The sequence below is a fragment of the Balearica regulorum genome, chromosome Z, assembly GCF_011004875.1.
Source record: "Balearica regulorum gibbericeps isolate bBalReg1 chromosome Z, bBalReg1.pri, whole genome shotgun sequence".
Lineage (NCBI taxonomy): Eukaryota > Metazoa > Chordata > Aves > Gruiformes > Gruidae > Balearica > Balearica regulorum.
The window spans coordinates 74,984,700-74,997,471 of NC_046220.1; the positions used below are offsets into that span (position 1 = coordinate 74,984,700).

Sequence of the window (12,772 nt, forward strand, 5' to 3'; positions counted from 1 at the left end):
CTGTTGAGAGCTCACCTGAGCTGGGTTGATGAGTACATGTACATATGCATATATATATGGAGATATATTCCTGCGGGGCTGCACTAGCAACCAGACACGGTCTTGTGGCTAAAATGAAATCAAGCAGACTTAAGGATGTAAAAAAAGGCACTTATTTAAAGAAAAAAACACATTAACTTAAGAGAGTGCAGTACGCCGCCACTGGGTTATGCTACGGCGGGCACCGGCCAGCCCCTTTCCCGGAGCGCCGGATTAAGCGTTCTCCACAGCCCCGGGTAACGGTCGCTAACGGCCACCAACGGCTGCCAGCACCCCAGCTCTCCGCGGCTGAAGGCTCGCGCCCCCGGGGCGCCCCGCCCACTGCCCCGCGGGGGGCCCCTCCCGCCCGCGGCCCTTTCCGGTGCCCCCCCCCGCCCGGCGCTGCCACATCCTCCGCTGACATCAGCCCGCGACGCCATATTGGAGCAGAAGCTGCCTCCGCCAGCTCGGCCGCCGCAGGGGGGGACGCCGGCCCCCGCTGCCTCCGCTTCCGCGGCCGAGCCTCGCTCCCCATGACTCCCCTCGGCTGGCCGTTGCCCCGGTGCAGATAGGGTGGAGGCAAGAGCGGCTCCTGTCACTTCTCCTTCCCACCTCCCGAGCTGTCGCCGAGTCCCTCTCCCCGCGGCGGGCCTCTGCCCTCCCGCCGCCTGCAGCCATGACTTCCCTGACCCAGCGCAGCTCCGGCCTGGTGCAGCGCCGGACTGAGGCCTCCCGCAGCGCCGCCGCCGACAAGGAACGAGGAGCGGGGGGCGGCCCGGAGGATGAAGGCCGCCGGGACGAGTCCGGCGACGACGAGAAGGGCGACTCCAAGGAAACGCGGCTCACCCTCATGGAGGAGGTGCTGCTCCTGGGCCTTAAGGACCGTGAGGTGCGGGCGGGACCGTGGCGGCGGGGATGGGGCGGGCTGAGGTGAGGGGCGCTGGGCAGGGGGTGGCTGAGGAGTCCCAGTGGTGCTGGGGGGCGGGGGGGATGAGGGCTGGGGAAGGGGTGCCTGAGGGGATGCCAGTTAGGCGGGGGCTTATGGAGGACGGTGATGGGAAAGGGGAGCCCAAGTAGTGCCGGGGTATGGGTAGGATGGGGATAAGGGCGCTGCTGGGTGAGTATTGCTGCGGGTTTGGGGCAGAGGCGTTGCTGAGGACGGGGACTGTGATGTTGCTGAGGGTAGAGGTGCATGCTGGAACAGGGTCGGTGTTTTGGTGGAGGTGGGAAGATGCTTGGATTTTGGGGAGGGGGAGCCTGGCAGAGAGTTTCCATTGCCCTTTGGATGTGGATTTCCCAGAGAGGCACTCATTTGCAATGTCTCAAGGAAGGCAGCGTAAGGGTTGGAGACCTGGAGATGAGAGCCAGGGTCTCTAGTCAGCATTGGTGGTTGACTTGGAGGCCTGGGTAAACCAGTGATATTTATGCTCCTACAATTTACCCATGGCTCTAACGTGGAAGACTTGTTTACTTCTATGTATTTTGTCAGACACAACTCTATGGTACTTATGAGGTTCTCAGGCGCTTTAGGATGCGTAGCAGCCCTTTCTACTAAGATTTTCCAGACTAATGCATATGAAAAATGTCTTAGAATTGTGGGAGATACATATGACAAAAATAGGCCTTGAGTAATGAGAAGTGTGTCAAAATGAGGAAATGGCACTATTGTATAATTATGTGTGTTTACTGAATTTATAGCTTAATTGTTTGTCATGATATTGTGAATAACAGTGATTGAGGAAGGTGTACTTCTACCAATGCATCAAATTTTTGTTTCATTTGAAAGAGGTAATGAATATACAAAGCACGCACACTGCAGAAAGTCAGTCCTGCTGGGGAAACAGTTTAATTTGATGTGGTGTATGGTGAAGCATAATATGCCTTTGCTTCAGTTATGAGTTATAATATAGATTTAATTAAGCAATCTGTGCTTTTTTTGGTGGTAAGTAAATTAATCAAGCCAGTTCATTGATTTGGGTGGAAGTCTCTTAAAACTGTGCATGTTCATCAGGAATAATAGGGGCAGGAAGCTGATAAGTTCTATGTTCTTTGACAGTGCATTGCGTCTAAAATAAACTTGCTGGCTGAAAATGCATAGGTTAAAGAGTAGTTTTCCTGGTTAACATTTGTTTTTTAACGCGTGTGGGTATATCTGTGTATATACGTGCTACAATAACATATTTTATTTCTCTCTCAGGTTGTGTATTTTAGGCCATATTCTTGTAATTCCATTTTTTCAGATGGACCTTGCCATGGCATCCTGATAAACTCAGTAGATAATCACAGTGATGTGTGCTTCCACCTGTTGAATGGAAGACTTGTGCATATGCACGTTTCTCTTTCTACACACCTGCATAGTGGCAGAAAAGTAAGTTAGGTGTAACAAGACAGACATCTGACAGGATTGCCTAGGAGGTCCTTCCTTGAGGAAGGTGGGATAAACCAGGTGATCTTTCAGCTCTTTTTTACCCAGGATTGTGTGCTAAACCTGCTAATTTGCAGGCCTTGGGCTATAAAGATTTCAAGGTATGGACCATTCTGTCTGTCTAGAAAGAATATATGGTGCAAGTATTCCTAGTATATCAAAAGTTAATGGGTAACTTTAGGCCTAAAATTCCAGCTTTGCACTGGTGTGCTTCAAAACTATAAGTCATCTAGCTTAGCTTAGTGTAGCAGTGGCACACACTGCAGATAATCTAATATTCCTTTGTATGAAAAAAGGAACTGATTACAGTGTCACAGATATCCATAACTCCCTTGGGGTTTTGCAGTTGAGACATCAGACAAAAAGAATGATAATGTAATCTCTAGGCTGAGGGGCTTATGTGCAGAAGCTGTAGCATACACTGTTTCTGAGTTTCATTAGACATGAATCACTAGGATTTGTATTTTGGTTTTGGGTCTGCTTGTACCCCTGTGTATGAGCTACACTATGTATATTGCTTTGACTTCACTTTTTTCCCTTTTAAAACTAGAAATAAAACTATAGACTCGTTTTCAAAGATTTTTTTTTTTGTTCTCTATTGTTCTGATGATAAGTAAGCAAAACTTACTTGCTTTACATATCTGGAAATGCTTTTTATAAGGTTTTTACTTCCAATAGAATTGATTTCCTATGACATGCGGGAGACTTTCTCATAACAGCAAGCAGAGAAAAGCAATATAGGGTCTGTTGAGTATAATTGTATTGCTATACAGAGTGTAAGAAAAAGGCAAAAGCAGGAGTATGAGCTAAAAGCTCAATTGAAAAACTAGTAAATTTAAACTGATAATGTCTTTCCTGTTTATTCTAACAGAATAAAATAATTTAATGTTGAATTTAAAATAAGTAAATAATATACAAAAAAGGAGTCTGAATTGGCCAAAGAATATGTTTCCTTAAAAATAGTTTCTCTCTCAGAAAACTCACCAATAACTGCTTTGGTAACCTAGCTTTCAGGGTTTGGGGTATTTTTTTCCTAATGTTAAACACTGGTGAATATGGCTTAACACCTTCTAAATTGTATACAATATGCTTCTCATGTAAGGAGCTACCATTTATAATTTGTAAGTGTAGATGACAGAGCCTTTACTCTTAGGAGAGAGTTTTTCAATCAGTGATGAATTGATGAGTTCAGTGTTTGTAGGAGATTGTTACATATGTATGAGAATCCTGCTTTCAGGATAATGTGGTGATTGTAACAACCACAGCAAAACTTTCGAGTTGTTGCCTGGTTGTTGCTGCAGTATGGGTTCAGTGATGGGAATGTCTGGCTGCCCTAAAACAAACGCAGCACACCTCAGTCTTGGTGCTGGAACACAGTTAACTACATTCACACATGCTTCTTGGACATTTTTTTTCCCTTTCCTTCTGCCTAATTAAATTATACTGGCTGTACATGTACTGGTTAGTCTTTTCTACCAATGGTTCCTCTTCCATTTGTATCTTCAGTGTATATTTCTGTATTCCAAGGTCAGGATAAGTTATAAGGGATATGTGCTGAAGTATGCATGCTTGCATAACATGACAGATGCTGTGTCCTTGGAGGAGCAGGTAATACATTGGAACAAAATACATTACCAGAATTCTTTGGGGAGCATCACGAGAACACGTATGCTTATTTGGAAACCCTACAGAAACATAGCTGGGAAAGGGAGTCATGTTCTTCCACTTAGAGTAGAGCAGCCTGTTGCTATAGGAAAAAAAAATAATCACTGAAATAAAGTACTTTGTAGTATTAGGTTAAAAATAGCATTGTGGTAAGATATGTCAAAGCCACACCAAAAAGGAGGTTGTTCTGTAGAACTATTGAAGCATCTGAGGTCATCACTCTCAAAAGAAGGGACTGATAAGTATTAAAAGTTAGCTTTTTTAAAAACGACAGCTGAGATGAGTACAGGCCAGTTTGTTCATTACAGCTCTTCCAGACATCTTGTAACTCAGTCCCATAGAAAACTGAGAGATTGCTCTATAACTGTTGCTCCATTTAAGTTTTTTGTACTTGTAGGTTTGGTTTTTTGGTGTTTTCCTTTTCCTTTTTGAAATTCCCTCTAGGTACACATTGGGAGTCTATTCTTACACAGCAGTGCACACAACTGCTCCTGTACTCTGTACAATGTGCCAAAACTGAACAAATTGAAACAGCTATAGAAATGTGGCACCTACTAAAATAAAATATTTATTTGATCTGTAACTAATTTCTTATTTGCTGAAAGAAGACTCCTGTAAAGTATGCTGAAATAATCATCATGTACTGCAGTCTTCTGCAACAGTAAATATTTCTGGGTTTATTTACTCTTACTTTGGTAAGACTAAAAAGTCATTTGTGAGAGTGAAGTAATGTTAAATCACTTTGTTAGGTACAGAAGTTATCTTGGATCTTTGCTATTCATATTTGGCCTTCTGAAACTTCATTTATTGCTGAATATTTAATGTTGCAGCATAACTTTTTGTCCAAGTAGTTCATGTGAAGGCCTACAGCTTATAGTTTTCGTTGTATTGAGAGGAGTTATTAGGGAGCTAGTTCGCCTGCTTCAGATGTGCTGTTTTGTGTCCTTTTTGGATCTTTTTAGTCTTTTTGTTTTTTCCCTCATTAAGAAAAGTTTCAGCAAGAGCCTGAATGTCAGCTCACAAGTTCCCAAGTTTTGCTGGAAAATTTCTGAGACAAATAAGTGAAACATGAAGAGGCATCTACTGGGAATTCACATTTCAGTTGAAGAATGATGTATGAATGTGTTAAAACCTTGACAAAGACATGCTTTTTCTCAAATGTTCAGGGCCTGATAACAATGAAGTTTGTAATGTCTGTGGTGAAAAATTCTTTCTTTCGTAGTTGCCTACCTTCTTGGTCCTCTTTTTTTTTTTATTTCATATCCATACATAAATTACAGACTAGCAGGAGATAAGAGGTGTAGGAGGAATACCACCCAAATTCTGTATTGTACAAGATGCAATGAAGTGCCTCTTTACTGTGCTGCTGAGTAGATCCTACTTTGGGGCTCTTTGAAGAACATGCTGATTTGGAAGCAGTGTTTTGGATACCAGTTGACTTTGTGTTGAAATGGTGTTTATATTTCATGATTCTGCATGCAACTAGTGTGGTTATCCCTGCTCTTACAGCATGGCTAATCTGTACAAGTGTAGCCCCTTCTTTCACGTCAAGCTGTCTAGCGTAGGACAAAGACAAAGCCTTTCTAGTGATGCTTCTCAGTTTTTCAAAGTGCTCTTAAAAAACAAAGCTGTAACTCTTCTTCCTCTCCCTGTAGCAAACTATTATATTAAAAAAAATTGCATGAAGTGTATTTAAGAAAGTATTGCTGTTAATTGCTAGAAGGGAAGTAATCATGGAACTGAAAACAAACATTTTATATTAAAGAAGAAGTGGTGGTGGTTTAGGTGTTCTTTGATCCTAAAGTAGTTCAAGTGCTGCAGCATTTATCTCAATTAGTTAAGCTACATGTAACAGGTCTTCTTTGCAAGGCTAAATTGACCAGGATAAGTGTTGCAGACATTATATTCAGGAGTGACTTTCCTACTCACAGAGCAAATAATTGCTACGGCACATACTCACTTCTGTGTTGCTTTACTGGGGAAAGGGGAGGCTAGTCTGGAATAAATGTGTGACTTAGTTTCCCCTGCACAGACAACGTTCTCAATCTGTTTTCTCATAGCTTTTAGCAAAGAAAGAAAAAAATAGCCAGCTTTTCATGTGCCACTTTTAATGGGGTTATTTCCCAGCTTGCAAACAGGTCTTAGATTAGTTTCAGTATTTTATTTCCTTTCAGAAATATTCACGAAACATAACTGCAGAATGATTTCATGTACACTTTTCAGACTTAAAAATTACAAAATTACACATAAAATAGTGCATGACTGTTCTCTTCCTCAGTGTGCTGTATCTAAGTCTGGATGAGTAGGAGCACAAAGGTGTGTGGTACTGTGACTAAGCTATTAGTCTGAGTGCAAACCAGTATTATGCATGTCACATCTTTCCCAGCTCCCCCCTACAGTATTTCAACTCTTTTTTTTTTTTTTTTCCTTCCCTGTTTGTGATGGACCTTGTAAGCTAGATCTTTGAAATTGGAGAGGTGTTACATGCATAGCCTTTCTACTGTTTGTGGCTGTTACAGGATTTATTCATCACACCAAATTAGTCTGTGGGGCATTTTGCCTATCTTTCTGTCACTGATACTCTTTTAAGCACTTGTAAGCTGCTTATTGCTATGCACTCTAGTCATCTGCCTTTATGGTCTTGCTAGATAGCATCATGTAATACTCTGTTGTATTATTTAGAGTCCTTAACTGCCAGGCTAGGTGTCTTTTGTGTATGGGGTGTACCGTGAAGTTTCTATTTAGCCAGTCATTCTTGTACAGCACAGCACATTGCACTTCAATTTTTTATTTCAGTAGACACTTGATTTTACTTTGGTACTTCCACATTGAAGTGCCTCTACCATGAGAGAAGCGTTCCTTGTGTATTATGTTGCAATTTCAGTATGTCTTCCACATTGCACAATGGAGAAAGCAGGTATAATATTTATTGGCTAGGTTGAGGTAAATGCCAGGTGGATTTACCACTTCAAACTACACTAATCACTTAGGAAACACTTATTACAACTGCTTTGCCTATGCTGGATATATAAATAGGACTATTGCTTTAACAACATCTGCAGTCTGTGGCTGAGACTTTCAGTTTGCAGTTACTCCCTGGTAAGTACTAAATGGAAGAACTTGTTCCTGTTAATGTGAGAACAGTGCAATGACATAGTGTTTTAAATTGTGACCACTGTAGAAGAAAAGGTAGAAGAAAGGGATCGCTGTTCTGTTTGGAGGCAGATACAGTATGTACATAAGTGTGGAGCAGGCAATTGTAGTTTTAATGTGGCCTAGTTATTTGAAGTTAGTGAAACTTCCACCTATTATTTAGTCAGCCAATATTAGACTTGCTTTGTTTGTATTAAAAGGACATACCAGGTTAGGTTTTTCTTATTGTTTTTAAGAGAACAGTACTGGACCTGTCAGGGATAGAGTTCGTTTTCTTCATAGTAGCCCATATGATGCTATGTTTTTTATTTTTGACCAAAACAGTGTTGATAACACAAAACAGTGTTGATAACACAAAACAGTGTTGATAACACAAAACAGTGTTGATAACACAAAACAGTGTTGATAACACAAAACAGTGTTGATAACACACCTCTGTTTTATCTGTTGCTGAAGAGTGTTTGCCCAGTGTCAAGGCTGACTCTGTTTCTCACTCTGCCCACCCCCCAGTGAGTAGGTTGGGGTGTGCAAGAGGCTGAGAGCGGGGACAGCCCGGACAGCTGATCCCACTGCCTGGAGGAGTATCCCATGCCATAAAGTGTCATGGTCTGCAATAAAATGTTAGGGGTGGGGTGGGTAGGTAGTCATTGCGCGGGGACTGGCTGGGTATCAGTCTGCTTGTGGGAGGTGGTGAGTGAGTGCTTTGTATCACTTAGTTTTGTTTTGGTTTTTGACTTTTGCTCTTCCTGTTCTCTCCCCCTGCCCCATTCTGCTGGGGGGAATTGGAAGGGCGGTTATGTAGGACTTAATTGCCAGCCAAGATCAGCCCACCTAAATGTGTGCAAGGTTTGTGTTGGAAGCTTGTGGTTGTTATATCTAGGTAGGATGGGAGCTGTTTTTCTGATCCTGCTATATTTGCTGACTGCTGTGGGAAGACTTGTTTTTTGAGCAAAATATCTGATGTGAAGGATTTAAGCACCAGTTCTAATCAAACATTTCTTTCAAATGTCAGATTTTATACACAGTGACAATAGCTGGTAGTGTAGAAATAAATTTGCAGGTTGTGGAACAAATTAATTACATCTTTTTTTGCACCAAGTATGGAGAATAGAGGTTGGACCGTGGTGGAAGGTGGCTTTGCAAGAGCGATGCAAATATTTGAGGTCATTATCTGCATGTGTATACACTTAATCATGCTGAAAGTTAGGCTTCTAAGTTTGCCTTTTCATTCCTGAATGAACAGTCAGACTCTTAAGTGTTGATTTTTCAGGGGTCTTGTAAAGGTTCAGCAGTGTGCATGTGTTAGTTGCCTCCTCTTCAGCAAAGTTACGTTTTTCATTAACTTCATTTTAGTGAAGAGATGTGTCTGTGTAGCATATGCCTGTGTATGTGCTTGAAAAGCTGAGCAATAGCATTTGGCTTTAGTGCTTCCAGTAGTTGACAGCAGTTGCTATTTGTTTCTTATTATTAAACACAGTGGCAGGTTAATCAAATACCTGACAAGTTTGATGTCAACGATACTGTGCTTTCTAAAATATGTATGGTTGCTTTCTGAAAATATTTCTAGTGCTTGGCTGTCGGAACACTTGAAGAATTTTCCTCCCTAACTTACCTTCTGTGTATAACTAGACTACAATTTAATGTTCCAGTAAAATGGCTAATGATTTCAATTGCATCAGAAGAGAAAATCAAGTGAGATTACAGTCAGACATTGAAGTCCCCACATTGTAGTATTCCAATAATAAGCACTTCTGCACACTGGCTTGCTTTTCTTTCTTAAACAGATCCTAATTTTCAAAAGTTCTGTAGGTCAGGTTGTATCATGAGATGTTGCTGCAATCTTCTGGGTTGAGAAGGTGATGCCTTACTTGAAAGGTAAGATTTGCAGCAAAGAACTAGCTAGGTATAGGTTGGCATAGACCCTTAATCTCGTGTGAAGAGGATGAAGAGGAATCTAGTTTATTTTAATAGCAAATGACTTGAAGTTTAAATATTTTCCCTTTGACACATGAAAAAATCCAGAGTATTCTTCTAGCATAGGTTTCACGTGAGTATTTTGAATGTTCACAATTTCTGGGCATGTTGTTTTTATCTTTTTATTATTATTTTTGAGGGATCACAGGTAAAATGGATGAATGTCTCCTAAAAAACATTTTGGCTTTAGAAATGTATTTCTATTTTTTCAAATTATGTAGATAGATAGAACTGCATTTCTTTTACTGGATCTGAAATTCCTTTGTACCCATTTAAGAGCTACCTGAAAAATTAATCTCTCCATTTAGTTATTACATATATTATGTGTCTATATAATATATACATAGTAGCCTTCTCTGAATGTATTCCTGTCAGGTGAAGCTGGGTCATGTCTTTAACCAAATACATCTTAAAACAGATTGGTCTATAGAAGCAGTGAAAATCAAAATCCAGCAGACAGTAGATGTGAAAACAATTCTGTAAGAAAAATGGAGGGTTTATCTCTATAATTTTGCAGATAATAATAAATTTTATTGAATCTTATTGCTGTCAATACCAAAAATCAATTTTGCGTTTTGGGGTTGCTTGTTGTCTTAAACACAAGAAGAAAAAATGTTGAGTGTGTTCTCAGTTTACCATCATTCTTGTGTTCCAAAATTGTGGAGGCTTTTCTTCTTCTTTCTTGTCTTATAGGTCCATAGAGGAGAGAAGAGACTGAAACTATTATTGAAGAGTTATTTAAGCAAGACCCTAACCCTGAACATTATCTTTTCAGCTGAGTGTGAATAGGTTGGGGAAACACCACACAGTTCCTTGCCAAAGGAAATGGATTGTGGCCTTCCCAGAGAATGCTGCCACAGAAGTTGAATTTGGTTTTGTTTTTTAATCTGCCTGGCATTGTACACTACTGTAGTGTCATCGAGTATAAGATTTTCTTAGAGGTAATAAATCTATAGCTATTAGACTTAATAAATTGATATATGTGTATTGAATGTATATTAGAAAGTACAGAGAATCTCTAGGTCATTAAAGCACATGCATAATTAGACCATGTCAGCTTTTCTTGTTTGAGACTTACTGTCAGCTGCAGCTTCTGTACTGTGGTTACACTCATGTTCAGATAGATTACATTACAATAACATGCACTGGAAGGAAAAGAACAGATCTTTTTTGATCCCCTGAAGATGAAAATTTATCAATTCATATAATAAGATACCTGTGGTGAGAGCAGCCTAATTTTACCTTGAGGATTCAAATAATTTTGGACATTCCAGCCTGTCTTCAATGTGTGTTGCAATGAAGCTTTTCCTTTTTCTCTTCTTTGTCATTGTCTTCTATTGTTTGCATTTTCCCCCAGCTCGTTATAAGTATGTTTAGTTATGCTGGTAAAAGGACTTTTAATTGGTTCTCAGTTTAAGGTGCTTTAGATCTTTACTGTCTGTCTAAGGTTACTTGAATAGCTGAATCAGAGCTTTATAGAAATCTATATAAGGACCTAGTTGAGGAGGAACAAATGCTGACTGGCTGCACGAGAGAATCTAAGGGCTTCAAGCTATTGGAATAAATATACACTTAGTTCTCCTAGTATTGACCAGCTTTTTCCATCTGTTATTGAGAACTTGGAAAAGTTTGTTCATCTTTTTTTAATTTTTGTGTTCATTTTCACAAGACCTGTTAGCATATTTTTATGTATGCTGGAAGAAGAAACTTAGATAAACTTTTTAAAGAATGTATCTTATTTCTAATATAAGAATTCCCTGCTCTGAAAAAGCATATGGTTTAAGTTCTTAGGTTTAACTAAAAAAGGTATCAGATTTGTTGGACAAATACTTTATAAAATATGCTCAATATTAAATTAAGCATGGATAGCATCAACCTTGCTGACTTCCACACCCTTCAAGAGGTTCAGAAATTGTATTGTTTGTTCCTTATAGAATGGTGATGTTCCTAAATAAAACACTAACTTATAAGAGTTTTTTGTATCTAAAGAATCCATAAACTTACTACAGTAACTCAGTTACTGATTTTGATCTGCTTATAGTCACATTATCACAAATAAGAGATTTATTTACCTGCAACCATGGCAGGCATTTTTTCTTTCTTTCTCATCAGCAATTTTACTTTCAGCTAAAAGATTAGGAACCACAGAATGATGTACAGGTGTCAGAAGCTGATGTTCACTTATTCTTCTTTGTCTTCTCCTACTGCTGTCCGCTGGTATTTCCATTTAATTGTATGACTTTACGTGAATATCCAAAAGGATGTAGTGTTTCTGTTGCAGAAGAATACTGATGATAGATGCATTTAGAATTCATAAAATGAAGCTTTTGGGTCAACAGAAAGGATTGAAATTCTATGCTTAACACATAATTTATAATAAATTAAGTACTTTCATTATCCTTTCTATATACATACTGTGTATATTTTGTATTTTGCCTCTTTGTATTTGGGAACAGTTTTAAGGAGATGTGTTACACAAGTTATTCAGGTGATTCCAACTGCTTTCAAAAATTCAAAGTAGGATTATTAATTGTAGAGAGACTACATAAAGGAAACAGTATGTTAAAATAGTTCTTGAATTTTTTGGGGAACATGATAGCCCTGTGCTTCTCAGTCTGCTAGTATTCTTCATTAAAATGAAAATGCTTAAAACCAAGTGTCATCAACATACATAGCTATGAAGCAGATGAAAGTTGTAAAGTTGCTTGCAACAGATTCTTATGTTGGAGATAAGGTGCAAGACGAAGGAAACAGCCATATTTGACATGATAATTGTGGCAGGTCAAAATTCTCATTGACTTTTAACCTGCTGCAGTGCACCTGGACAGCTTATGCTATTATTCCTTTCCCCTCTGTCCTCTCCAGCTGTCTTTCTGTAGATCCCAAAATTACAACTTCAGAGAGGAACTCCTTGATTAAAAAAGTGAGAGTTCTGTCACATTTATGATCAAGTCCATTATGAAATAAAACTCACCACAGCCCATATCTTGAGATAAATTGTCTCTGCCTGTCTTTTGCAGTAGGTTTCAAGTAGGCGATGGATGACGATTTGGATTATTATGTTCTGTACGTGCTTTGTGCTGGCTAATAATAGGCTAGTAGGCGTGTCTGAAAGAGCTTGATACTGCTTCAGAGAATTGGAAAGGGATGCCATTGCTGGTTTGTGAGATTTGAATAATATAACTTCAAATTTATGATGATCAAGGTAATCATTGCTGAGGCCCAAAATAGAGAGCTGAAGGTAGTCATGAATGTAGTGCATGATACCTTAAGCATTAAGCATTTTATATTTTCAGAGCAGATTGTGCTCGTGAATGGCTTCAGTATAGGTAGCCCAATAATGTAAGATTTTTTTTTTTGAGCTCTTTATCTCAAGTGACTAAGTGAATAGTTCTAGCCATAACTTTTCATGTTGTGAAAACTTCAGGTTTTGTCCATTGAAGTGTGGGCTGTCACTGAAGGGGATACTCTTGCCTTTTGCTATGTGTTCCAACCATGTTCCTTGCCTTTCCCATGTTGCCTCTGAAATATGTTCAC

The 12,772-nt window shown here is 39.7% G+C and overlaps 1 protein-coding gene across 1 annotated transcript in view; it reads left to right on the forward strand.

The window, feature by feature from the left end:
- The first annotated feature begins 425 nt into the window (after positions 1-425).
- GOLPH3 (golgi phosphoprotein 3) overlaps positions 426-12,772 on the forward strand; it is a 35,805-nt gene continuing 23,458 nt past the window's right edge. Inside the window, exon 1 of the mRNA XM_075739467.1 lies at positions 426-907. Coding sequence (XP_075595582.1) covers positions 695-907 — 213 coding nt within the window. The 5' untranslated portion in view covers positions 426-694. The remainder of the gene's footprint in view (positions 908-12,772) is intronic.